Source organism: Mchenga conophoros, linkage group LG11, assembly GCF_057382185.1.
Source record: "Mchenga conophoros isolate Kocher_MC1m ecotype Shallow Benthic linkage group LG11, M_conophoros_male_GT1.1, whole genome shotgun sequence".
NCBI classification, from domain to species: domain Eukaryota; kingdom Metazoa; phylum Chordata; class Actinopteri; order Cichliformes; family Cichlidae; genus Mchenga; species Mchenga conophoros.
This window is the reverse complement of record NC_140536.1, coordinates 27,849,586-27,875,994: the sequence shown is the minus strand read 5'-3', so window position 1 is coordinate 27,875,994 and position 26,409 is coordinate 27,849,586. Positions and strand designations below refer to the sequence as shown.

Here is a 26,409-nt window from a genome sequence, read left to right as displayed (position 1 = left end):
TCCCTCCCTCTTTCTGCTGTGCTGCATCTCACCTTGAAGATGAATTATCTAACACAAAACAGAGGTACAATTAACAGGCTGACTCACCGCACTGGCAGATACCTCTCTAAAGTCCCGCACAGCACACATCTTTTGTTCCGTCGCAGGGAGGGTGAGAGGCACATACCTAACAAACCGGCAGGCAGGGCGAGGCCGAGCCACATTCCCATGTCAGGAAGGAAGAAAAGAAACAAAGATGCTGCTGCAGAGTTGTCAAACCGATGATGTGGCCTTTATTGAGATCCAGTCCAAGGTAGGAAAACTCAATCAGCAACATACAGTACAGGTGCAGATCATGTGCTGCCTCGGATTGTGACAAAGAAGGGCTGAAGTGAAGTTTTTGTTTTTTGCGCAGTAATTAAATATTTCCAAGGGTCTGACCTCTGAGGCCAGATTTGGTTTTGAGCTGCATGTTAAAAACACAGCAAAGGGACGCAAGAGAGGTTTTTCATGAACACCTGTAACACAAGATCAAGGCTGCTGCCACAGGAGCTTTGGCGCCTCCTGGTGGGCACACGGAGACTGAGGTGTCGATATATTCAGTTTTCACTTTCAACTCACACTGTTCAGGATTTTCTTTAAAACCACAGACGCTGCTGATGTTTTTTTGCGTGTAAAAAAATGGATATCTGATATAGGAATTACAGTACTGAGGTAAGCATTTACAACGCCTGCTCTGTTCTCAGGATATCAATGAGTATTTACATTTTGAACAAACTGATTTGAAAGTGAGTGACTTTCATTTCAGGGGTGCTTTTTACATGGAGATCAAAGCTTCAACAGTCGCTGTCTGAAACACAGTTTAGGCATCAGCACGGACACGGCGATGAAGACAATGAGGATGAACTCACACATAAACAGAAGTCCAAAGCAAAATCCGATAATCGTTTAGGGAAACATTAATCATGCAGGCAGCACCAGGAATACAGTCTGTAGCTCGTCTGTAATGCATGTGAGTGAATCCACTTGTTTCCATTTCACTTTTTTGTACAGGTTCAGTTCAGTTATTACAAAGAGCCTTCTTTCTAAAATAACAGTTAAGCAAATATAACAACCGCCTTTATGCAAATATAGATTTATAACTGCTAAATGTGCAATGCAAGTATACAAATGCTGACTGACACCAGTGACTTTGGGACTTCTTAGCTTCCGTCTGAAGGGTCGAGGTCTCAGAGCTCTGTCATCAGGAGCGCTCTCAGGATCTTCTCTCTGTCCACCCTAATTTCTTCTCCGCTGCAGACACGAACATACGATTTAACAGCTCTAAACTTGAACTTTTGTTTCTGCAACAAGGTGAAATATAATTTTCATAACAGAAAATTAAAAAAAACAAAACATTTTACAACAGTAACTATGACAGAAACAACACAAAGTCTGCGTTACAAAGACAAAGAACAGCAGCTACAGGATAAGAAGTTGTCTGGCAATTTAAGCTGGTCATACACAGATCTTACACTCATCTGATGCTTTGTTAGGTACACCTTGCTAGCACCAGTTTTCTATCTTCAGAGCTGCTTTAATTCTTCATGGCACAGAACAACAAGATGCTGGAAACATTCCTCAGAGATTTTTAGGCCCACATGACATGATAGCATTGCACTATTTCTGCAGATTTGCCAGCTTTGCATCCATGACGTGATTATCCCGTTCCATCACATTAAAAAGCTGCTCTACTGAACTGAGATCTAGTGATTGTGGAGGTCATTCAAGTGCAGCAAACTCATCGTCATGTTTAAGAAACCGGTTTGAGATGATTTGATCTGTGGTGCGCTATCGTGCTGGAAGCGGACAGACACAGTAGCAACAATCTTCAGGCTGTGGTGTTTAAATGATGCACAGATACCAATGATGTGAATGTTTTCATGCTGTTGTCAGAAATAGACCAGCAACATTTTTTCAATCTTCTATTTTCCAATCTTCTATTTGAGCCTGTGTGAACAGGAGCCTCACTTTCCTGTTCTTAGCTGAGTGGAACCTGGTGTAGTCTTCTGCCGCTGTAGCCCAACTGCTTCAAAGTTCGAGGTGTTGCGTTTTCAGAGATGCTTTTCTTGGTTGGAACATGTGGTTATTTGAGTAACTGTTTCCTTCCCACAGCTAAAAGCAGTCTGGCCATTCTCCTTTGACTTCTATCAGCAGGACGTTTTCACCCAGAGAATTTCCTCTTTTTCACTCTTTAAATCATAGAGATGACTGTGTGGGAAACTCCCAGAAGATCTGCAGTTACTGGAACACTCAGACCAGCCTGTTACCAACAACCATGCCACCTTCTAAGTCACTTCTTCTCCATTTGGGGGCTCGGTTTGAACTTCAAGAGGTCATCTTTAACATGTCCAAATGCTGCCACGTGATTGGCTGATTAGATATTTTGTTAATGTGCAGAAGAAAAGGTGTACCCAACAAAGTGGCCAGTGGGTGTAAATCGTGTTAGATAACATGAACTTCATGTCATCTAAAGGCTGCAGGGAATGACTAATGAGCTAAATGTCTAATCAGCACGTTCATAAAAGGCTAACGTCGCCACAAGTCATGTGACTTTCAGTGAAGCCAGAGGCTGCGACTGCTTCTGATGGGACTTCTCATTATAGTTTATCAACTTTTTGTCTCCAGTGTGATTAGTTACTGCACTTCTAATTTAATTTTTCTAGGTTATATTAATTTGCGGTGCATATTAAGTTGTGCAATATTATTTAATGTCGTTGCGTAATTGAGTTTATTATGTGATTGATTATTTAATTAGCTCTTTATAATTTTATGTGTAACTTTTAAGTTGATTATTGTAGCACCCCGTGAAAAGCAATTATAGTTCCTACTTGCTTGAGTCCATGGTGGGACTGCTTAGAGCGTAACATACCCTGAGTAACGTGGACTTTGGAGAAGAGTGTGATGCTGGCTGTCTCGCCATGTTGCTGTTTATTATGGAATTTGTATATATGGGCAAACAGATGAAGTCAGAAAATTAGACTTAAGTGAGTTTTTACTGAATGTGTAGCTCAGCCTTCAAGCTTCTCTGTCACGTCCTAAAGAAATGAGCAGCTATTTCCATCAAATCAAATCATCTTATTGGTTTTGGAATCGCTGATGTGATTTTATTACACTGCATTATGTTTTATAAAGTGGTCAAAGCAGCCCGGCTGCCAAATAAATGTAGAAGATTAAAGTAGCACGAAAGTGAACTGCCCCAAAAGTTAACTTAACCAGTGGAGGCTCGTTTTCAGTTCTAGGGTGCACGTGTTTATTTTTTAAGCTGTACTGAAGGGGCCATCTCAAACTTCATTGACTGAAATGCAGATATTGTTCGTTACGCTCAGCTTCTGCTGCAGCTGTTAAAAAAAATAAATCAGTGTCATTTGCTTATTATTGGTTTAAGGTTGCAATTTACACCCTGATAAATAAATATGTGGGTGATTTTGTGTGTGTGTTTGTCTTTTGTGATGTCACTGTAATTCGGGGCTTTTAATGGTTTCTTAGAACTGTTTGTTTTCCAGGGTGCAATGATTGTACAGCATATTTGGGGAATTGGATGCACAAGTTTAAATTTGCTTTTGGATTTTCTTAATCTACACAGAGTCCACAGTATACATAGAGGCTCAAATGTACCCACTAATATTTGGTTAAATTTCCATTTAGCAAGTTGCATCTCGACCGGACATTTTTGGCAGCCTCAACAAGCTCCTGGCATAATTCCAGCTCGATATTTAATCACTCTTCTTGGCAGAATCCATAGAGTTCATTTCCTGGAACAGATCTAGTCCGCGAATATTCAATCGGGTTGAGGTCAGGACTTTGGGAACGCCGTACCAGACGCTTAATGTTGGCCTGCTTTATCCATTCCAAACTAGTTTTGATGTGTGTTTGGGATCATTGTCCTGTTGGAACAAACAACCGTGTTCAAACTGTCTAGCTGTTGGTTTGAGGTAAAAGTTTTGGAGGTAGTCCACCTTCTTCATTATTCCATCCACTTCACGATGGTACCACTGGCAGGGGAATAGCTACTGCTAACACCACTTATTCCAGACCTTTGCAAAATGGAGACGCATCCGAATAACTTGTTCTTGTGTACAGCTGTTTGAACCAATGATCCTGAAATCTGCAGTTTTTTAGAAATGGCTCCAAGAGACCTTCACAACTTCTTTAAATCTACCATTCTTCTCCTCAGATTCTTACTGAGTTGTTCTGAGTATTAGTCTAATGAGTGCCATCCAATAAATCAATGAAACTACCAGTTGCAGTCAATCACGAGCAATAAGGACAAGTTAAAAGGTCTTGGCCTTGTGAAGTTGAAAGACATTGTTGAACCGTCGGCACCGCTTATTACAAGATTTAAGTAAGTCTGTGTGGATTAGAGAAAATAATAAATTCAAACTTGTGCTGTATGCCGTATGCTCATTCCACTTTGGAAAAACAACAGCTCAAAGAAATTAAAAGCCCCAAATTATCATGACATCCATTCTCGTGATGAGTGGATGTAAACTTCTGAGGATAACTGTAATCATACTGTAGCAGGAAAAATAGTGAGATATTGTCTTGATATTTTCAAGATAATATCAAAAACTAGTCTGGATCCAGACATTCTTTTGGATCCAGGGGCTCAATTCATGCATGGTGTGGAGGGTCATTTCAGCACTGGTGGAGGTACGCAGTCTCGGACAGCTCTTGTTTACTGCTTTGACATGCTGGAAATAAGATTTTCAATATTAGCCAGTTTTCCTAAATCTCACTCTGAAAATTCTCCTGTCTGCGTCACACGGTTGTTCACTTTGGCCTCACGGTTTAGCATCAGCTACTAACTGAAACAGGGGATTGTTTTTCATGTGCAAGCGTCAAACAAGAGCCTGAGGCTTCAATACAGCACTTGAGCAAACCAGCGCTGTATAAAAGTGTCCAAGAGATAAGAGCGAGGAGGTGCGTTTACCTGTCGTTATGGGCAGTAAGGTAAGGAACCAGGTGAGGAATGGAGCTACGGTAGTAAGAAGGGGAGAGATGAGGGGAGGGCGAAGGAGAGGGACAGCATGGACTACCCAGCTCCAGTGCTGGCATATTATCCCCCTGCAATACACATCAGTGTAGACACACACACACACACACACCACACAGACAGACAGACACACACAATTACAGATAATGCAGAGAGGTGTGGAAATAATCCCCCCATAAGTGGAGCATAGTGTACTACACCAAGACCCGTTTTAAAGGGTTTTTAAAGTGTGTGTGTGCGCATGTGTGAAGATGTGTGTTACCTGTGGGTAGATTGACGGCTGTATCTGTCTGTCCAATGAGCTGCTAGAGCCCGACTTTGCTGTACTTTGGGAGGAGATGGCTGCGAGTGCTTCAGGGAGATTATCTTCATCTTCGTGGTTACTGATAAGCAACAAATGGAGAGACTATAAGTGGCTTACACGACCTACAGATCGCTCTGAACAAGATGTCACTATCAAAGAGCAGAGATAGCACGGCTGCTGCTTCAAGTACTCTGTGGAGTGTTCATTTTCCACTCACAGCAGGCGATCTGTACTCACAAGCTGAACTGCCGGACCAGCCGTTTTCTGCGGTTGGTGCTCGGGTTGGCTTTGGGCTGGAGCCTCTCTGGCGTCAGGTTGTGATCTTGCCTGTGGGGTGTCTTTTCTGCTGTCAGACTGGATGCCGCCGAGTCTTGGGAGGAGCTCTGATACCTGGAAATGAGAGCAGTTACTCAGGAGGGTAAGTTGTGTTTTCAGAAAGAGGTCTAAACATGTTAAAGAGCGGATGAGCTACTGGCCTCTCATTCAGGGTCTCAGTTGAGCTCTTCCCTCTGGGTGTTGTTGGGGCTTCTTTCTTTATTGTGGAGAAGAAATGGATAGATATGCTGTTAGTGACACCGCCAAGTGCACAGGATGTAGGTCAAATAGCCAAAGGAGAGCGTTATTTGGTACTCACTCTGAAGGCTGCCTCCATCTGGGCCTTGAGGATGTTACATTTGAGGTGGTCGGGGAGCATGGCTGGGGAAGCAGGAGGGTGCAGAGACTTTTCAGACAGCTGCTTCTCCTCTCCCTGCCGGGAGAACAAGGAGAGGTGAGGAGACTAAATCTCAGTGAGTAAACATCGTGTGGGAAACATGACTGACCTTGTTGTCGATGTTGATGTGCAGCGAAGGCCAGGGAGGAGAATCGCTTTCAGACTCCAAAGCCTTGAGCAGCGACTGAGAGATGTCAAACTCATCTGCAGGGAAGGGGGGCGCTTGACGTTCTGATTGAGACAAATTGTAATGAGAAAAAACAAACAAGTCACGTTTTTACTGTAAAGACACCACAGACGGTTTGACAAAGCAGGGATGGAAAATGACTATAATCTAAAAAGGTTTATAATTCAATTTACGCTGGCACAAGAGTTTGACTGTCTTTAATTTCACCAGAATTTGATGATATTATAAATGATTAACAGCAATTTTGGCTGGGTGGGGGCTTTTTGGTGTTTGAAAGTTGGCAGGTCAAAGCAAGTTTGAGAACCGTGAGATACTTTAAATCCATATTAATGTGTTTGCAGATGCTTCTCGACTTACAAACAATGCCCTTAAACAACTGCACTTAAATGAAGAGTGCAAACACAAGAAAAATTAGCAGTGTTTAACCACGTTTACTTTACTTGTATCCTAGCTCACTACAGCAAAAGGCAACTGAATTATGTTCTCAAAAGCAGAAACCCAATTTAAAACTGCTTTAGACACATTTAAAAGCAACCAGAATCATCCCTCCTTCACCACTGAGGAGTAAGTTCAAAGTGTTTTCACCAAATATCTCCACTTTGGTCTCGTGTGTCCAAAGGACGTTATTCCAGGAGTCTTGTAGACTTGCTGTCATGAACTTAAATATTTAACATGCTAACTGAGGCCTGTAGAGTCTGAGATGTAGCTCTTTGGATTTTTTTGTACTTGTCTGAGCATTGGACCTTGGGGTAAATTTTTGCAGGAACATCCACTCCTGGGAAGATTATGGTGAATTAATACAGAGAAAAAACCCTGTGAGCAAGCACTTAGTGACAGTGGGACCATATTCTTTATTTTGGATCATCCAGCTTTGAAACAACACAGTCAGTATAAAGGTAAAGGTATATCAGTCATATCACGTGCATCTTTAAATCTGTTTTTACAAAGTTGAAATCAAACTACGTCACGTTGTAGTGGAAACATTACATCTCAAAGTCCTCAAAGTGAACCTCAAAAACAAAAAGAGCGGACAAACAGGCGGCACCGAGCATGAAAAGAAGCATCAGCGTGGCGTCTAGACACACCACAGATTTGTGCAGCCCAGCCTCAGGCTGACAGTACTCACTGTTCTTGGTGTGTGTGTGGCAGAGCATGTCCTGGCTGTGTGTGTGCCGACGGTGGCGGTGATGGATCTTGCCAGAATACGAGTTCTCGTTCTCCTCGACGCTAAACTGATGATCTGAAGCGAGCCCACTCAGCGGGAAACTGAAGATGACACATGCAATCAAAACACAAACAACCCCCCCCAAACAAAATCCCACTTAAATATGACAAAAAGTGTAAGTACCGCAAATAAGTAATTATCGTGTAATAAATCCAAGCTCGTGATGTGAGTTTTTCACAGCAATGTAACCCTCCCTGTGTGGATGCTGAGCTGACTGAGTAACACAAAACCAGAAGTGCAATTTCAACAGTGCATTTGCTTTTCTACATGGTAAAGAAACACTGCTTTGGACCTAAAATGTGTGTAAAATTACATGTAATTTCTGTTAAATCTGTTATTGAATCATTTGTGTTACTTCATTAGTAAAGTACAAAGAACCATGTGGAGGTATTTATCAGTGGGAAAAGCTGTAAAGCTTATAAAAAATACAGTTAAAAGTCTAAAATTTACGCTCTTATTACATTTTCCAAAGCCATCCAGTGGGCCAGACTGAATTCGTTTGCGGGCCGATTCTGATCCCGGGCCTTATGTTTGACACCTCTGGTGTAAGACAATGAAGGAATGGGCTTTGCAATTTCTGCATTTCACTCATAAACCCTTTATTTCAGAAGCAATACGGCAACAGTCCTAAAGGCATAATGTGATTGGAGTAAACATCGAAAGTAAAAGGCGACACACTAGAACAGCAACACACCGGCCACATCTTCTGTAAACACTTGGTTAATTTAGCAAATCCATAACCTGATGTAACATTAATATAATGTTTATTCAAAAAACAAAAACAAAAAAAAAACATTCACTCTGAAAGCACAACACCACAAATGCAAGATTCAGCTTCATGTTTCTAAGTTCACACTGAAAACCATAAATTATACACAAAGCAGCTTAATCCCTAACCCGGCATTCACTAAGTGCAGGACTGGACCCCTTCCACCTGTTCAGAATCACTTTATTCAGCACTCACAACACTTTATTTCAAAAGTGAGTTTAAATAATTTAGATGCCACACGATTTACTGCAAACGAACAAAGAAACAAACACAAAAGCACTCTTAAAGGCAGATTAGAGATTTGAGCAACCGTAATCACATAAAACATCCACAAGCAAAGCAAGGCACAAACGTGTCACACCCGGTCCTATCTTTGTATTTATCCTTAAATATGATGCTGAATGTTTGAATGGAAAGAACAGAGTGTTTGAGAAGTATAAGAGCTACGTCGACTGGGCATTTAGAGCCATAATTAAATAATAACAATATTAAAGTGCAACAAAATTAAAATATATCATCTTATTTCAACAATTCTTAGCTTGTTTTTTGGCCTTTAGTTTATTTATATTTTAGCAAATTGCCACCTAGTACAGCACCTAAAGTTACCTTCAAGAACTTCTTGTTTGAACGTCCCTGTGAGTGCACAGAAAACTAAGCACGTGATTATTTTCATATGAAAATAAACTAAATTTTCAGGCACAATCTTGATTTTTCTAGAAGATGCTTTGAACATTATTTGAAAGTATCCTCAAAGAGACTTTAAAATGCACCACATTCTTGTTTTATCTTTACAGAGGAGCAATTATGCCCATTTCCAGCTTCATAATGTTATTCTTTGATTTTACTACTGTAGCTTTGCATCACTTAGAGTTGAAAATAACCCTTATGTATCTTATGCTGGACCTTGGTGCAGCTCCTCAGTTTATCCTGTTGGAATAAGGCTGTTTAGCTCATCTCTCTCTAATCTTATGTTTTTCAAGCAATCAATTAAAAAAAGAATAATAATAATTTATTTATTTAAACATCAGTAAATTAGCATGAGCAAACTCTTTTCCTGCAAAAATCGTACTTATCCGTTTCACTCTGTATTATTTCCCCAATCATTTGTGCACAACCTGCAATGGCCCCCACCAATCGGGAGGTTTCACCAGCAGGCAGGAACATCCACTCTCAATGACATCACAGGGAAATAATACGGAAAAAAATCTGAGTGTTTTGAGTGGACTCTCAGCCTGTGATTGCAGCTTTATTATTAAGATGAAGGCAACCTGTGTCTAAAAGGATGTGATGATATAAACTGAGCTATGACTCGCAGAATGAGTAAACTGTAACGATCAGAGGTGTTGAGGCTCTTTACCTCGATCGCCTTCGTGATCTGTGTCACCGCTCCGTAACCACAATAAATAACTTCAACATTCACCCACCCAGTCCCCTTACCCGATGTCTTTGCACAGCTCTCCCTCCACGTGACCCCCTTGAACATTATAAACCTCCATCCTGCTTGATAAAGTCCTTTGCACTTGATGGGGGTGTGTGTTTTTTTTGCTTTTTGTCTAGTATGCAGACACTGAAACACATGAGATGACGTGACAAATGGATGAAGACGTGGGACATTTCATGAGGATGAACGGAGACAGCTCCGTCACCGGAGCGTCTCTCTTTGGGTGTTGCCAGTCTGTGCCTGTGAGTTTTGAAATAGATTCCTGGGTTAAGAGGGAGGTCAAAGTTCGGTCATGACCTTATCCCTGTTAACCACAGCCACGGATCCTTTGGCGATGCTGCTCTTTCGCTCCGGGACGGGGGGAACGATGGACACCGGACTCTCAGCCTCAAAGGAAGGCCTGAACGGTTGATGAAGGGACGCACACACGGATGGAGGCAGACGAGACACACGGGAAGACAAACAGACATATGAGGTGTAAGAGGGACATGAAATGTGATGAAAAACAGAGCATGTGGACACATCCTGAAGCTCTTTAACAATCCTGTCCTTTGTCTCTTACCTGTGAGGTGATGTATGACTGGAGGGCTGCAGGTAAACTGAGGAAGTGAGCGTGGGGTGGGGTGGATGCCAGGGCTCGTGACCAATGGGAATGTTGTGTTGGTACTGGAGAGGATCGAAGAGATGCTCAAATTAAGCGTCGCTACTGGGACAAAGCACACCGCTCTCTGCTGCTTGTGTTACATTTTGAAAAGTGGGTTAACTGAGGTCGCTTACCTGATGCAGACTTGGATTGGGGCTGGCGTGAGAGCTGTGGAGGAAAAAGCAGTGATATCAGATGTGTATCATAACTTATTTTTAAAGCAGGTGCATATATATTACTTTCGAGTGCACTGCACAAGCAAACCCTCTCAAAAGCAACAACTTCTCTTTTACAAAGGGCTGTTTCTGTGTTAAGATTAGCCAGGCCATTAGGTGGATTAAGGTCAAGGTTAGAGGAGGAGGAATGAATGCAATAATCTGAAAGTGCATGCGTGCATTATTTATGTCTGTGTCTGTTTCACCTGATGTGTGGAGGCTTGGCTGGAGAAATCGCAACTGACGGAGAGAGAGACACAAGGTCAATTAGAGCAGAAAAATACAGAAGTCAAAAGCAGCTCTGCAGTTTATCTGCGAGTCTGTGTGCACTTTTTCAAATGCCCTCTCTGGTCTAACTGTGCCGTTCAGTCCAGACTCTCTGCAGACATGTTATTACTCCAATGCTGAGCTATTACCAACACTCAACTCTCGGTTCATTCGTATTCCGGGGCTGCGTGACGAATCCAAATCCAATACATAAAAGGTGTTTGGACGTCAATACTGACAGTCTCAAGTAGAGCTGGGCGATAGAACGATAACGATATGTATCGCGATATAACTTTTACTCGATAGAGAAATTAAACTATCGCGATAGACTTCGCCGCTCTTGTCCTCTTAAAATAAAAAAAAAATTAAAAAAAAAGGTCAGCCAATCCAAACTAAGTAGCGCAGAGCCGAACCAATCACAGCCGCAGCGTCACGTCGCGTGACTTGTTACGTACAGCACAAGTGCCAAGCCGCACGTGTGTTTGTTTGGGAAGCAGGCAGTGGGTAATAATAATAATAATAATAATAATAATAATAATAATAATGGATTGGATTTATATAGCGCTTTTCAAGGCACCCAAAGCGCTTTACAATGCCACTATTCATTCACTCTCACATTCATACACTGGTGGAGGCAAGCTACGGTTGTAGCCACAGCTGCCCTGGGTAATGGAGCCAGCGCGTAATGGAGGGGAAATGAGTGTGCCGACTAGAAAAATCTACCGAGCGTGACCGAAGAGAAAACAGATGACGGTTCCAATGCCGGAGAGATTGTCGAACGGAAGAGCCATAGAAGTTCCGTAGTGTGAAGGTATTTCGGCTATTTCAAGTCTGACAAAAAACAGAGTAGCGTGCACTGTAAATTGTGCCGAAAGCAAGTCTGGAAATACAATAAACTGGTGCATGCGTCACACTGTGCGCCACGTTATTGTTTCGGTGAAATGAATTTCTACAATACTGTTAATTCTACTCTCTGCAGTGTTTAAATGCTTACATATACACACAGTTACTGTCCCTCCACACATACGACTCGGTTCTGCTTCTATGCCCCAGCTTTGTTTACTTTTTCCCACCGAGGCTTCTAGACTTCTGATTGGCCAACATTTCTGCACGGTTAGGAATCTAGCGCCACCTGCTGCTTTGGCATGTTCATAGCAGCGTTTTCCTTCATTTCTGCCTTTATGTGTGGACGGGATTATTTTTCAAAACGAAAACGGAAAATATCCGTTTTCAAAAATACCCGTGTACGTGTGGACGTAGCCTCAGTCTCTGAATGGAAGCGCTAATTCGTCATTCGGCTTTTGTCAGACTAAAGTAACTGTTAAAACTGTTTGAAAAGCTAAGCTATACAACAAGGAGAGATTGAGAATTTCCTTTTAGTTCTCAGTTTATTTGATACTGACAAAAGTTAGTCAGTTTTGTCTGTTCTTCTGTAAAACAAACTAAGATTTATTTTTAGAATTAATATTTTGTTTCTAAGTGGAATTGACAATTTAGTCTGTTTCATTTGTTCTATTTTGAAACTTAAACGCTTTAGCGGCTGTCTTTTGTGTAGTTTGCAATATTTGCCTTTATTTATCTGAAAAAGTCTCATGTTCCTTAAGTACATCTACCCTGTTGAACTTATTATGGGAAATAAATATTTAAATAAAAACAAGCTGCTGATTATTTCACATTTTACTTGTGAGCAACGGCACATTTAAATCTTACAAATATAGTTATTTGGCTTATATCGTGATAGATATCGTTATCGCCTGAAATGAAAAAAACATATCGTGATATGAAAAAATCTCATATCGCCCAGCTCTAGTCTCAAGGTAAATACAGTTTGCAGTGTGCATTTGATCATTTATGTGGGATAGATTAAAGTGAGCTGCAGGCTGCTGGACCTTTGAAGCCTCTGCAGCTCACAGAAGGTGGGAATTATGGAGGAGTGAAGAGTACAGCAGGTGCCTTTGACAAAGTAAAAAAGGTGACGCTTAAATCTAACAACCTAGAGTTTCTCAGCACTTTCTTTAGAAAAGAAACCAGGGCTGCTTTTAAGTCTATTGAACTTGTCAAATTATCACTTAGCATTGGACATTTTTTTAAAAGAACAGCCCTTGAAAAAAAAGAAAAAGAAAAAGGGGCGGGGGGGTCCACTTTTCCTTTCCTCTGAAAAATAAAACAATATGTTCAACAGTTACTCTCTGCAGCAATTTTTACATTTTAAAGCCGAAAACACGCTGAACTAAAACAGCGCAGAGCCTTCATAACAACGCTCGCAGTCACATAAAACACAAATCAGGCGCTGATACTCGGTCGTCTTTTGTATGAGCAGATAAAACTCACTTTTGCCCAGCGACTGTGTGCGGGACGGGTAGCGTCTGCTCGGCCTTCTCTCGAATGTGCTGGCCCTCCTCAGTCTGCCTCCGTGAGTGGCCTGGTACTCTGTTTTCCCACTGAGACAAACACACAGCAGATGCGGGTGAAGAGTGGAAATGATTATTACTAAAAGCATCGACACTAATGTCAAAGTGCCACTGAGCTGCAGTCTGACCGAATTCATGGAGTTCATCAGAGGAGACTTAAATGGAGTTTCTAGATGATTATTCCTTTTGGTGTGAATTTTCCAAAAGTTTTCATCAATTGTTTAGAATTTAGAGTTGTTTTTATGCACAGTGCTGCGTTTACAGAGACTCGCTTGACTGCTTGTTCGTGGGACTTTCTGCTTCAGTTTTGTATTTAATAAATGAAAAGCGTGAACGACTTTGGCTTTAGAAAGCCTTGGGTTGGTTTTGCAGTATGCCTAAAGTCTTTTAAACTGACAAACTTTCTAACATACTTATCTTAAAACTTCTCTAACAAAAACTCTGAATGAAGACAGAGTTTTCGTTAGAGAAGTTGGCACCAGTATGATTGTTATGTCAGACTGCAATACACACAGTTCCAGTGTTCCTGCTTTTACTTCCACCACCTGTTACACAAGTGTTTTTTTTAATCCACAGAGTGCTTTTACAATGCTGTGATTTAGCTGCTCCGACAAATGACAGGAAGTGCCCTTCAAGTGAGAGAATTTTCTTCGACCATGTCTGATAATAGTTGCAAGAAAACAAACAATATAAAGGGAATATCTCAGTCACCATAGGAACAGATCCGTGTAACCATAGATACCCTGTAACCATAGATACAAAGGCTCTGTTTTATGTGACACATTATTCCACATATGCTGCTAACGAGTGCTGGCCACAACTACCTGCGAGTGCCAGCTTCTATTATCCCCCTTCAGCAAGTCAATTAGACGCTGCTCAGATGTGGCGAGACGCCGTCGCTGCTCTCTACCTGAATCTGAAGCGGGACCCGAGTCGCGTGAAGTCACTGTGGCCGGCCCTGCCCGCCGTTGGCTGGCGCAGGCGAAAGAAAGCGTGACTTTCCACGGCACACTTCCACAGGTGTTTGCAGCTCCTGGCGCTGGCCAGCTCGAACACGAAGGTGTGCTCCTGCTCCCGACCCTTCACAACAGAGAATAACCATAATAACCTGTTAGTCGCCTGAGAGATGACCGCGCGCGGGCACGGCATGCAACGTGAAGACACAAACCTGATCGTCGTCCTCCACCACCACCAACGTGAGTCGACTCCTTTTGAAGTCCAGCCGAGTGATTTTGGGCCTGTGCAACACACACACGCACACACGCACGGATGAATGACAAACACACAAAGAGACAAACAGTTTGAGTGGGACAGGTGACGAGAGCACGCAGTATGAAACATCGGCTCCTCGCAGAGTGATTTTGGATTTCTTTTCACTTCCCATACCTCGTCCTGCCCCTTGGCGAACAAATACTCAACTCTCAGTAGCTCTCTTTTTTCCTGGCATGCCCTTCCTTCAAAGTTTGCACGGTCCCCACCCTCCACCCAGGCTGAGCCTGTGCCCCACTTTATGTTTTATCACTTATGCCACATTTTGATTGGCTCTAGGTTGTAAATGTTGACACATGCCTCTCCAGAAACACGTGGTTCAAAAAAACAAAAGAAACTCAAATTCAATTAGCAGAGGAATAGCAGCAGACAGAAGAAGTAAGAGTTTAAACAGGTACTGCTTCTTTTTTTTTTTTTACCTGCCAGAAGAGATAAATAATTAATTTTCGTGAACAAACTCTTGTTTCTGTTTATTTTTCAGTTACATTCATTCAACATGTCGCTACATATTAAAACATCAGCTGTTTGTGAGATTCCCTTTTCCAGTTTCATTATTTTCAAACAGTTCTGTGCAAAAGTCTTGAGTCAGCTCTTTTTTTTAATATATATACATTTTGCTTCCAAAGCAGTGGTGAGTAATAGTTCTCCAGGTCTTTCTGAAGGTCTTTCAGGGGTTTTCTTTGGACATTGGCCTCTTCTTCACTTATTTTCAGTCCAGTTCTTGTTCCTGACAATTTTCAGAGGAATGCTTTTCTGTTATTTGCTAATCCACTCAACACTGACCTATGAGTCATTCAAGCATAACAGCGGCACCTCACTCAAGGAATGAACCAGTGTTGTGTCTTAACATCAGAGTCAAAACACTGGTTTATTCTGAAGGACCAATTTTAAATGGTATCTTTAGGCATCTTTTGTCCCCCGTCTCCCCCCATCGGTCATACCAAACACTGACGTTTCTATAATTCTGCAACAGAATTGTCCAGACTCTGTTTTTGCCTCGAAAACTGTACTTCCGATGATGTTTGCAAGTGTTTCAATAAACAGCAGCACATATTTCCCATTTCTATCCAAACACAGAGAAATGAGGAGTGACTCAAGACTTGGGCACAGCACTGTGAGCAATTACTGGATAGTTTTTAGTTGTTAGGTATTTGCTCTCTGACAATTTGAAAAAACAAACAAATGGTCCTTCATGGATTTCCAGAGCCTAGGGTGACACCTCAAACCATCTTATTTCACTCAGGTGAGTTTAAACTACCAAATTCTCCTAATCTAAATTTGCAATGACACAAGTGACACAAATAAGTGACACAAGAATTATTACTTATGACGACAGTTTTGTTTTTTCATTATTGTATCAGTAAGGTTAGGAATTTTGGAAATGTACGGTGTTCCTACATTCACATTCACTGCTTGTGTTTTCTTACATTTTTGTGTTAAAATCATTTACATAAGAAATGTAAATGAGCACGTTTCAGGACACACAAGATGAGAGTTGTGCTCTTACCAAAAGAAAAGCCCGATTTTGCTGACGCCCTCATAAACCAAGATGCCAGTTGGAGTGAGACCCAGTGCATATTCTCCTCCATCTTTGCCCTGCGGACGAACGAGCACACATTTATTTCTAACACACCTGAACTTCAGTGTCACACAAAAAACAACACTGGTGATAATAAAACTCTCACGCACCTTGACAAAGTGCATATCTACTCCGTAAAGTTCCAGCCACTTGCATTTGTTGAGAAAAGAAATCTCTGCTTGAGAAGGGCTTTTTCCCCTGAGGAAATAAAAGCAGACAACACGGTGAGTTTTCACAACAAAAATACTGCTCGCTCCATCACCTGAAGCCCCGGCCACTATATTTGGCAGCTCAGTCGAAAAAAGAAGAAAAAAACGTCAAAATCGACGCTTGCCGCGTGACCTCTGCTGGAGATTGGTGTTAGTTCTGAGGGAGACGCTCAGTGAGTAACTGTCTGTCTGCATCCTGATTCAGTCTTTGTGTGTAGGCATGACTCAGTGAACTCGGTCTGTCCTTGCGTGGCTAAGTCGGCCCAGTGAAGCGCGGCGTACGCGTATGTAATCTAATCCGAGATGGGAGCAATCAGTGCACTGCCCGGAATCAATCAAGACCCTCCGGGAATTAATCCCATAATCCTTCACGCAGACCAGCGATAGCCCGGCCGAGGAGGAGAGCACAGAGGGACGGTGAAATGAGACACCCGGTCAGTGAAAACATTGGTGCTGAAAGGCTGCAGCAGAATGACTTCCTTTGCTGCTCAGTGCTCAACTTTTTGCCCCACTTGTTCCATCCGACGAGGAGAGAAACCAGCTCAGGTCAACTGGACGCCCTCCAGTAAGCTGCTTTGACACAGCAGACGTATTGTGGTAACTGGTGCAAAAAAAATGTTTATGTGTCCTGGGTTTTAGTTTTAGAAGATCCCAAATTTAAGATGACTAGAAACACAGCAGGCTCCTCACCTAAGAGTCAGCCACTGGTTGAAGATGTCTGCCTCCATCGCCGCGCTCTGTCTGGGAGTGAAACGAAACTCCGACACCAGTTCGGGAGAGTGCTCCAAGGGGTCGCAGTCTCCCAGCTCGCCTGCATACAGATAATTCAAGTACACATGCACAGACGCACATCAGGTGAGCAGCATTCAGACCTTCGCTTACAAACAAAGCTTTATTTAATCAATAGAAGGCAACAACACAATAAATTGCTACAGACTCAGCTGGTCTGGTTTGGCCAGTAGCTTGTAGTGACTACTTCCAAGGTGATTATTGCACCTTGGAAGTAGGTGAAGTTGTGCCAGAAATTTTTGCAGTGACCATTTTTTAGTAAGCTTTATATAGACACTGGCTTTATTGCCATTACCGAGTAAATTAGAGGTGTGACTTTCACTTAATTGTATGACCATCCCAGTAAAAAACAACAACAATAACAACAAAGAAAAAAAAACAAAACCCAAGAAAACCAAAAGTATTTACAAGAAAAAAAATCTCAGACACCTCAGAAACATTTGTGTGTTTTTTTTGTCATGGAGCCAAGGACATCACGCCTCAGGCATGATGTGGTAGACAGGATGTGCCACACAAACACAACAGCCATCGCCTCCTCTGAGCAGTTCCAGTTCATTTATGATGATAATTTCCTTTAGTTTGATTTTCATTGAACACCCATAACACACTGCAGCTGTTTTTTTCCCCTCTTACAAAAATTTGGGACTTTAATTTTGGAGGTTCTGGATCATGAAATGCATATTTTTGTGTCCAAGTGCATCATTCCTGTTTAAAATCACTTAGTCTGATCATGACTTGCACAAGTTGATTCTATAAAGTATCATCTTTTAAATATAACTAATAAGAAATCTAATTTTAGAGCTTTAAATAAAATCAATCATTTAATTACATGGCATTTCTTGCAGCTGCAGCACTCGACTTACTGGTTTTGCCGCCTGACTTTTGGAACCATTTTCAGTTTAAATAGGCTGTTGCTTGGACACCTATATTAACTTTTGCATTTGGAAGCAAAAGCACCATTTTTAAAAGAAATAAAGATTTATTCATTTATTTTTACATTGGTTGTGCCACCTGACTTGGAAAGTGCACCAGCCTGCATAAGAGATACGTTTCTTATCCAGTTTAAGAGAGAGCTACAAGCCTTTTCAGACAGCCACATAGAGTCCAAGGGGTCCTCTGTGTAATTAAATATCACTTTCACTACTATTACTTCAAAATAAAATGTTTATGGTTGTGCCACCCTGGCATTTGTGAACATACAAACTGCTGGACAACATAGTTTTAATTATCTCAACAGCTTTTAAACTGTTAGTATTTATACATTTTGGTTATTTTATCAATAAAAAGTGTATATTGAGTATTTTATTTTGGAATTATTAGCATTTAAACACCATTTTTAATAGCCTTCTTAGTCTTTTCATTTTTAAACAGACGTATGTGCCGCCTGCCAGTTTGGAGTATTAGAAACCAAAATATAAAAGCATATACATTGTGCCATAATATTATTAATTACCCTGCAAATTGATTCAAATTTAAAAAGTTTTTTGATTTATTTTACAAAGTAATGACGCACAGATGCAAACATATGAACATATACAAATATTCTTACCTAAAATGACCCTGGTATGCCTGTGGTGCTGTTACACTGTGGATTACTCCATAAACATTACTCCACAGTTTGCTGATTAGTCTTTTTTGAGAGCGCTCATCAACACTAATATTAACTGACTTTACTTAGCTTGGCTGGCTCCCATGAGGGTAAAATTAGGACGGTAACCTCATTGTGATGAGAGAAAAAAAATAGTGGTTGCCTGGTAACCACACTGATTTTTTTTTTTTTTTTTTTTTGGCTTATCAGTAATCAATTGCATGAAGGTGTGGAGACCACTTTAGATTGCAGGGTGACTGCACAGGTGGGAGGCAATCTGTCTCCAAACAATTGTAGTCTGACTAAGACCGATTCCTAATTAAGTAACAGACGTCTATGTCTGTGAAGGTTCTCAGTCATCCAGGTCATCGTAGTCAAAAGAGCTTGCAAAGAAAAGCGTCTGGACTTCTTTAAGTTGCTTGAAGACCTTAGAACTGAAGAAGCTTCTCGGATGAGAGGTGAAACGTCTTCAAACAACTTAAAGAAGTCCAGACGCTTTTCTTTGCAAGCTCTTTTGACTAACAGACGTCTAATTTATAAAAAGCCAAATTACAAACACGCTGCAATCAATCTGAGTCACTCTGAGCTGATGAGCTCAGTTTCTTTTTAATAATGGGACGTCACTATTGGCAGAGGGACGGCTGTTTCACATTCTTGAGGTTCTCGTTGGACTTAATGTGAATTTTTGTGGAACTAGACGACAACAGATTGCAGCAAATTGACTTTTGCCATTTTTGTTTCAATGCATTATCACAAAATGACTGTATGTACTCGAATATACTGAATTTAGCAGAGTGACTGCATCTTATTGCAGTTTAATTGTCCTCCAGACGCACCACAGTCGCTTTGAAGACAGCGACTGACTACGAGTGGTCATAGATTAAGCCCCGTCTTTGAAGCGACCGTTTGAAAAGCAATAAAATCACAAGTTTGTCGCACACAGTCGCAGTAATTTTGGTCAAACTGCTCCAACCACTCTTTGCCCTTGTGTAGGTGTAGCATGAAATATTTGAGGTTATTAGCTTCTGTAAAAAAGCTTTGGCATTTGAGATGAGAGGACAGGCATCTGGAGGGACTTATTTAATGTGAGAAGCCACAAAATCTCACATTGAACCATGGGGCCGACCGTTCAGGGGGTTTGGAAGCCGGTTCGATCACCAGCTCTGTCTGTCTTGGTTGTTGCGTCCTTGGGCAAGACACTTCACCTACCGCCTACTGGTGATGGCCAGAGGTGCCTCTGTCAGTCTGCCCCAGGGCAGCTGTGGCTACGACTGTAGCTTGCCTCCACCAGTGTGTGAATGTGAGAGTGAATGAATAGTGGAACTGTAAAGCGCTTTGAGGGTCTCGAAAAGCGCTATATAAATGCAATCCATCATCATCATCATTATTATTATTATTAAAATCATTCGGAGCTTAGTGTAGTACTGTTCTCAGGGCTTCTGCTGATGCATATCATGTATGTCAAAGTAAACACAAGTGCATTATGCCACAAATATATAGCAGTTTTCCTATCACAGTGAAATAAATGGATATTAATGGCTTTGCACTCAGTCCAAATCAATCTAACAGGTTACGCCAGGGTTTGGAAAACTGTTAACACTATGAGGAATAACTTATGAGGTTCTTGGAGAACATAAATCTCTGCTTAAGAGTATAAATAAACACTGAGAGTGAGGTTCCAAAGTCTACTTACTTTGTAAACAAAATGCCGCAAGCTCTACAGCCACGTCATACGGACATTTCAACCTGGAGAGAGAGAGAGATGCTGATGGTGAGCGGTTTTTAGTGCGAGTGACACACTGCATGAAATCAAAACCACTGTCCTGCCGATGGTGCGATGTGTACTCGTTATCATGTGTCAGAGAGACATAAAAGTGGATGAATACCCTACGCTGTGTGTGTGTGAACATGTCAAGGAGGAGAGGCGCAACCCTTTTGCTAAAATAAGCAGCCCTCTGCTGTTCTTGATCTTGAGCTGTATAATAGAGCTGGACTCCAGGGATCCATGGCCCAGATAGAGGCAGGAGGAGGGAGATGGGGAACACACTGTCTGAAGTGTGTGTTTGTGCAGGCAGGTCTGTGTTTGTGACTCAGAAGCCGATGCCACTGTGCACAAGTCTCCCAAACTCCAGTGTAGGTGACCTGTGTGCGTGCCGCTACAGGTGAGTGTGTTTACTCCAGTTTTAATGCTGCTGATGAGAGCCGGATGTCCTCATAAATGGAGAGGAAGTGCCTACAAATGACTTGTGACTTAACAATGAGCTGAGCTAACCGAAAAAGGAGTGGCAACAGTTTTTCTCACCTTCTCTACAATAAAGAAAGAATTCACAAAATATTCAGCTGTTCCTGTGTAAAGAAAACAATGCCTTAGTAGGTAAACCTGTTAAACTGCTTGCAAGTAATCACATGGCAGCAACTCAGCGCACTTAGGGAAAGACCTGCTGAAGTTCAAACTGAGCATCAGAATGGGGAAGAAATGTGACTTCAGTGACTTTCAGAGCAGAGGAGAATGGTGAGACTAGTTTGAGCTGACTAGAAGGCAACAGTAACTCCAATAACTAAGAGGATATGCAGGCGAGCATCTCTGAATGCACAACACATCGAACCTTGAAGCAGATGGCGTACAGCAACAGAAGACTGCACCAGATGTGATTTCTGTCACTTAAGATCAGAAAACCGAGGTTATAATCCTTTTCAGGCTCCCACAAAAAGTGTGGCCTGGTCCGATGAGTCTGCTGCGAGGTTCGGACCGATGGTTGGGTCAGAATTTGGCGTGAACAACATGAAATTATGGATCCATCCTGCTTTGTATTAATGGTTCATTCTCATTGACCGTATCCATCATTTTTTGACAACACTGTACTCATCCTCTGGTTCGACCAGGATTACACACCATGTCACAAAGATTATCAGTCACCAGATCTCAATCCAACAGAGCACCTTTGAGATGTGGTGGAACAGGAGCTTTATATCAAATCTGCAGAATGTGTGATGCCATCATGTCAATATGGAGCAAAAATCTCTGAGGTATGTTTCCAGGGCCTTGTTGAATCCGTGCCATGGGGATCCCAACCTGACACTAACGAGGTGTGCTTAATATGTCGTGTGTGTGTGTGTGTGTGTGTGTGTGTGTGTGTGTGTGTGCGTGCGCGCGCGTCCTGGGTTTATTTGGAATTATTTGTGTGCATAAACTGTGACGATGAAACTTACTTGTCAGACAGAATGTCTTGTCGAAGCTGCAACACAAACAGATACCTGTTGGCGAACAAAACCGCAAAACAAACAAGTGAGACTCTCGCCTGAAGACAACATAAATCAATTGATGTATCAAAGGCGCTCCTCATGTCTGACACATAATTTGTTTTAACAAGTCTCTGTCCTTGATTTAAATCTGCCCATAGCAGCAAAGTAATTAGCCCCACGTCCCCTTTGGACCTTTACACCAGGCTCAAGAGAAAACCGTGTGTGTGTGTGTGTGTGTGTATTTTTACCTTGTAAATTCCTCACGCAGGTTGTTTGGCTCTGAAGAGTAAAACTTCACCCTGAAGAACAGCTTGTACGGCGGACCGTCTGAGAGAAAGGTTAAAAGATATGTGAGTGTGACAGAAAGAGCCGAGGCCGGAGAATAATTCAATCAAATAACATTTCTCAGGATTTATTTCATACGTTTAGTCTCGTCGACTTTTCATCTGCTGCATCCATCACTGCCACGAGGTCCGAAATCTTTTCATCTCCCAATTTACTTTAACCTACTTTCATATTTCTTCCCTGCTTCCCTTCCACATTGATCAGAGTTACTTTCAGGCTACAGACCTACCACCCTGTGAATAAACGACCGGCCGACAGGTACAACATCCATCTCCCCACCTCCCGTGAACCATTCGGCCCCCTGTTACAAGCCAGTGAGCAAACAAGGCTACGGCTTCTAATGCACATAGTAATCACTGTGTCAACATTTGATAATGCTCCACCTGCTCCCCACTCACCTGCTACCACATGTGCATACAACGCACTGCACATTTTCCTACACACATGCAAATAGTCCTAATTAGAAAAACAGCCCGAGGCGACCTGAGCTTACCTCGGATCTGCTTCTTTATAAGCTTGGACATATCCAACCAGTGCTAAGAGAGAGAGTGACAGAAAGAATAGAGAGGTGAGAATGATTTTCATCAGCTTGCTTTCCACATTGATGGACGTGAGAGCTTGTTACTCACTGAAACTTGATCTGTGTCCATGAACTGCAATCCAAAGTAGTCTGTCTCAACCAAATCTATGTGATACATGATCTGGTCGAAAAGGTCCTGGCCTTTGGACTTGCTCTGGGAAAAGCAAAAGTAGAACACAGGAGGAGAAATTAGTTATTTCTTACACTATCTCTCCTGTCGTGGTGAGCGGATCTTCCACGGTGGATGGATTGAGCTTTTAAAATTGAGTTGGGGGCGTCAACCTGTTAGCACAGGCTTAAAAGTGAATTAGAAAGAGGCCTGGTGATCACATTGGGAGGAGAAATGACTTTTACTGGACGTGTAAGTGGGTGTGTGTGTGTGTGTCCAGGTCAAAATGAGAAGGACAAGCCCCACAGGGAAAGGCCCTTATTGAGGCCTTTCCTATAAACACACAACCAAGACAACGAGTCGGTGCACTTAAGCACAAACTGCAGCCGTTTGCCGTTAAATTTATCAGAGCATTTTACGAGCATCCCCTGATGAAGACCTAACCCTGGTCTGACCCACATAAAACACAGTGGGTGTGTAGGAAGATGACTGCCTTGTACTTTGGATCCTGATAACCAGCCTAAACTTCCTGGTGGGTGTATGAATGAGTGAGGAAATCAGTGGTATTAAAGGATTGGGGACAGAAAGAAATCGCTCCTGCCCATTCTCTCTGCAGCGTGCGTCGTTTACAGGGGCTGATTGTGACCTCCATCAAGAGGACGCGCAATCACGCGCCTCGCAGAGTCACGCGCAGCGAGGTGAACAGCTCGTTCTTCCTGTTGTCTCCGGGCCTACGCTCAGTTTCAGGTGACACACTGAAAGGCCTTATTAGTTGAATTTCAGCCCCGTTCAGTGCACTTGTAGGAACAACAAGAGCACATGAACAAACTTGTTCCAACACACCTGTGACTAAGCCGGCAGCTCGTCGAGCCATGTGTCATTTTCAACTGTAATGCCTTGGCAGAAGTGGCGGCTTTGTGTTGGAGCTGTAATCTCGCTGCAGGACGAGAGAAAGGCTCTCCACGCCACAATGCAATGGCCGAGCGTTTCGGAGGTGACGCACGCACGCAACAGCTTCGCTGACACACGCAACCTTGAAAATGAAAACATCTTATGAGAAGCCACTTACGCACACAAGGGCCCACACGCTCGCTCATCATCCCACCTACCCCCTCGCACAGCTCGTAGCACTCGTCTGTGACACAGAGTCCCCACAGTGGTAAATCAGATCAGGGAGTCGGGGAATAGAGAGAAAGGAGAAGAAGGTGATGGATGGAGAGAGACAGAAGGAGGTGGAGGATGCACAGGAGGGAAAGAACAGGAGAAGAGTGAGGAGGCAGAGTGTGAAAGAGTAAAATGATGAGCAAGGGAGCAGGCAGCAGAGGGAGTGTAAAAGGAGATTAGGAGGGAGAATGGCACAGGGGAGGGGAGGTGGGGGAAAGCGGAGATTGCTTGAGGAAGATCAGATACAAGCAAATAGAGAGAAAAGAAAGTGAAAGGAAGACGTGCAAAAGAGCAAACAGGAGGGGGCAGCTTCAGGTCTGAGTTAGTTCCCAACAGTCAGAATGGGGAAGCAATGCGATGAATCGGATGATCATAACACCATCTGGAGCTGCAACCACTCACTGTATAAGAAGAGACGTGCTCACAGATACGCACACACACACTACAGGCACTGAAACTTTGGTAAAAGGGTTTGTGCCAAAATCCAAAGAAGTGCAGAGCGCACTGTTTTCAGTTTGAACCGAGGGCACAACTAACGACAATGTTATTCTGTGGTCATGTTTTTTGTATTGTGTAGTTAAAAGTGCCAAAAACAATGCCCCACATTCCAACATGAGGTCTCAGAGCTTCTCATTTCCTTGACCCCTGTGAAGTCTAAATCCAATAGAAGTCACCAGGAGCCAGAAAAGAAATTAAAGTGTCTTCACGTTTATTTGGGCAGTTAATTAAACTGAGGGGAGATATATATAAAAAAAATCTTGCTCTCCCCCTCATGGATTAATCAGCAAGACTAATTGCCCGGGTCCTAATTTGTCCTGCATGCCTTTTAGACAAACAGAGTGGTAAAAGGCTGTAATAAGTACTCAGTTTTACACGTCCTCTAACTACTACTGTGCTCTGATCGTTTAAGAGGCTGGCGTTGGACCTGCAAACGGCTCTGACTCCAGGCTCGTTCATTTTCAGGACAGGAAAGCTGCCTCGCGTTTCTTATTTATTTATTTATTTTGCTTGGACCCCCAGGAAGATCCACAAAGACACGACAAAGGAGGTGGGGGGAATACACAACTGATGTGCCTTGCCACTTGAGCCACTCACGGCCAATTCCACATTGACATCAGAGCCGTCCAACAGCAGGACCCGACAGGTGATGGTGGTCCTCGCCGTCCCAGCGGCCGGGATGTGAACCGACGACCCCCCGGTGACCACGGCGGGAGCGTGGACGACCTGCTGCTGGTGGGCCAGGAGCAGGGGGTTCCCGGATACCCCTCCTGCTCCCCCTCCTCCTCCTTTACCGTCCCGCTCATCCCTCTCCCTCTGCTGGAAGCGGCTCAGGGAGCGGCGGCTGAACGTCCGGCGCAGAAAGCCCATCATCTTCTTGATCCACGATGAGAGGAGGTCCGCGCCGCGTCCGTGAAAACTGCTCCGCACAACAGTCACTGCAGCCGGGGTCCTGTCACTGCTGCCTCCTTCACCACCTCCACCTCCTCCTCCTCCCCGGGGCGAGGAGTCACTCAGCAGGCACGGAGGAGACTTCAGGGCTGCCGATCAGTCCTCGGGCTGGATGTCGGCAGCAGGGGGGGACTCCAGCCGCATACTAATGAAACTACCACAGATCGACCACCGAGCAGCCAACCAGTTGATTTCCAATCATCCAGCCCTATGTGAACGGCAGGAGTCGCGGAAATACAAGCAGCCCTCCTCCTCTTCCTCCTCCTGTCCTGTCCTCTCCCGTGCACCTGCCTCCTGCTTCGCTCGCTGTTGCGCACCGACTCTAAAATCCCGGAGAAATCCCGTCCGACGCTCCGCAGTGGGGACCCCTGAGTCACAAGGGGCCGAGAGGGGGGGGGGGGAGGGAAGTCTCACCACCTCTGGACCGGACTTGACCCGGCGGCGGTCGCTGCTGATTATTCCCACCGGCGAAGCGAAACTAGTCTACCTCACAGGTAAAAGTCAACCAGCGAGAACTGGACAAACAGCGTGATCTGCGCCTGCGTAAAAACACAGCACATAACAAACTTCTGTTCCTCCCGACTGGCCGACCCATCAACACCGGCGAACCAGCGCCACCTGTCTGCCATGGACGCGCCAGGGCTGGGAATAAATCAGAGCAGATCTTTACTCGGGTCCCAAGGTGGGGTCCGCGGTGCTCCAGGGGGGGCCTTCCCCAGCATAATGATGGTGATTTATAACCCTCTGCTCTTCAGAGTCCTACCCACCGCTTTACAAGTAATTCAATCACAGTTTCAATCAAACTTTATTAGTGCAGCATCTGTCATGCAGTGTAATGCAACTCCAAAGTGCTTCACACACCCAACAAATGCAAATAAGTTACACATTATGAGACTG

General features: G+C 43.2%; 1 protein-coding gene across 2 annotated transcripts; it reads right to left on the bottom strand.

Moving 5' to 3' along the window:
* Positions 1-249: 249 nt before the first annotated feature.
* On the bottom strand, positions 250-26,041 carry epb41l4b (erythrocyte membrane protein band 4.1 like 4B). Of its 2 annotated transcripts, XM_085292172.1 has the most exons (23): positions 25,159-26,041; positions 22,840-22,944; positions 22,704-22,746; positions 22,114-22,192; positions 21,833-21,877; positions 20,316-20,368; positions 16,936-17,056; positions 16,147-16,234; positions 15,965-16,053; positions 14,357-14,426; positions 14,099-14,268; positions 13,109-13,218; positions 10,717-10,750; positions 10,430-10,463; positions 10,215-10,318; positions 7,344-7,483; positions 6,140-6,261; positions 5,953-6,066; positions 5,795-5,850; positions 5,556-5,708; positions 5,277-5,397; positions 4,952-5,085; positions 250-1,272 (listed from the first exon to the last, which is right to left on the bottom strand). In XM_085292172.1, exons 1-23 carry the CDS (start codon positions 25,432-25,434, stop codon positions 1,209-1,211), a joined length of 2,325 nt encoding a protein of 774 aa, XP_085148298.1. In that variant the 5' UTR covers positions 25,435-26,041; the 3' UTR covers positions 250-1,208. The 2 variants fall into 2 exon arrangements, with proteins under 2 accessions (XP_085148298.1, XP_085148299.1); XM_085292173.1 differs by lacking the exon at positions 4,952-5,085 and having other exon boundaries at positions 25,159-26,040.
* Positions 26,042-26,409: the final 368 nt, after the last annotated feature.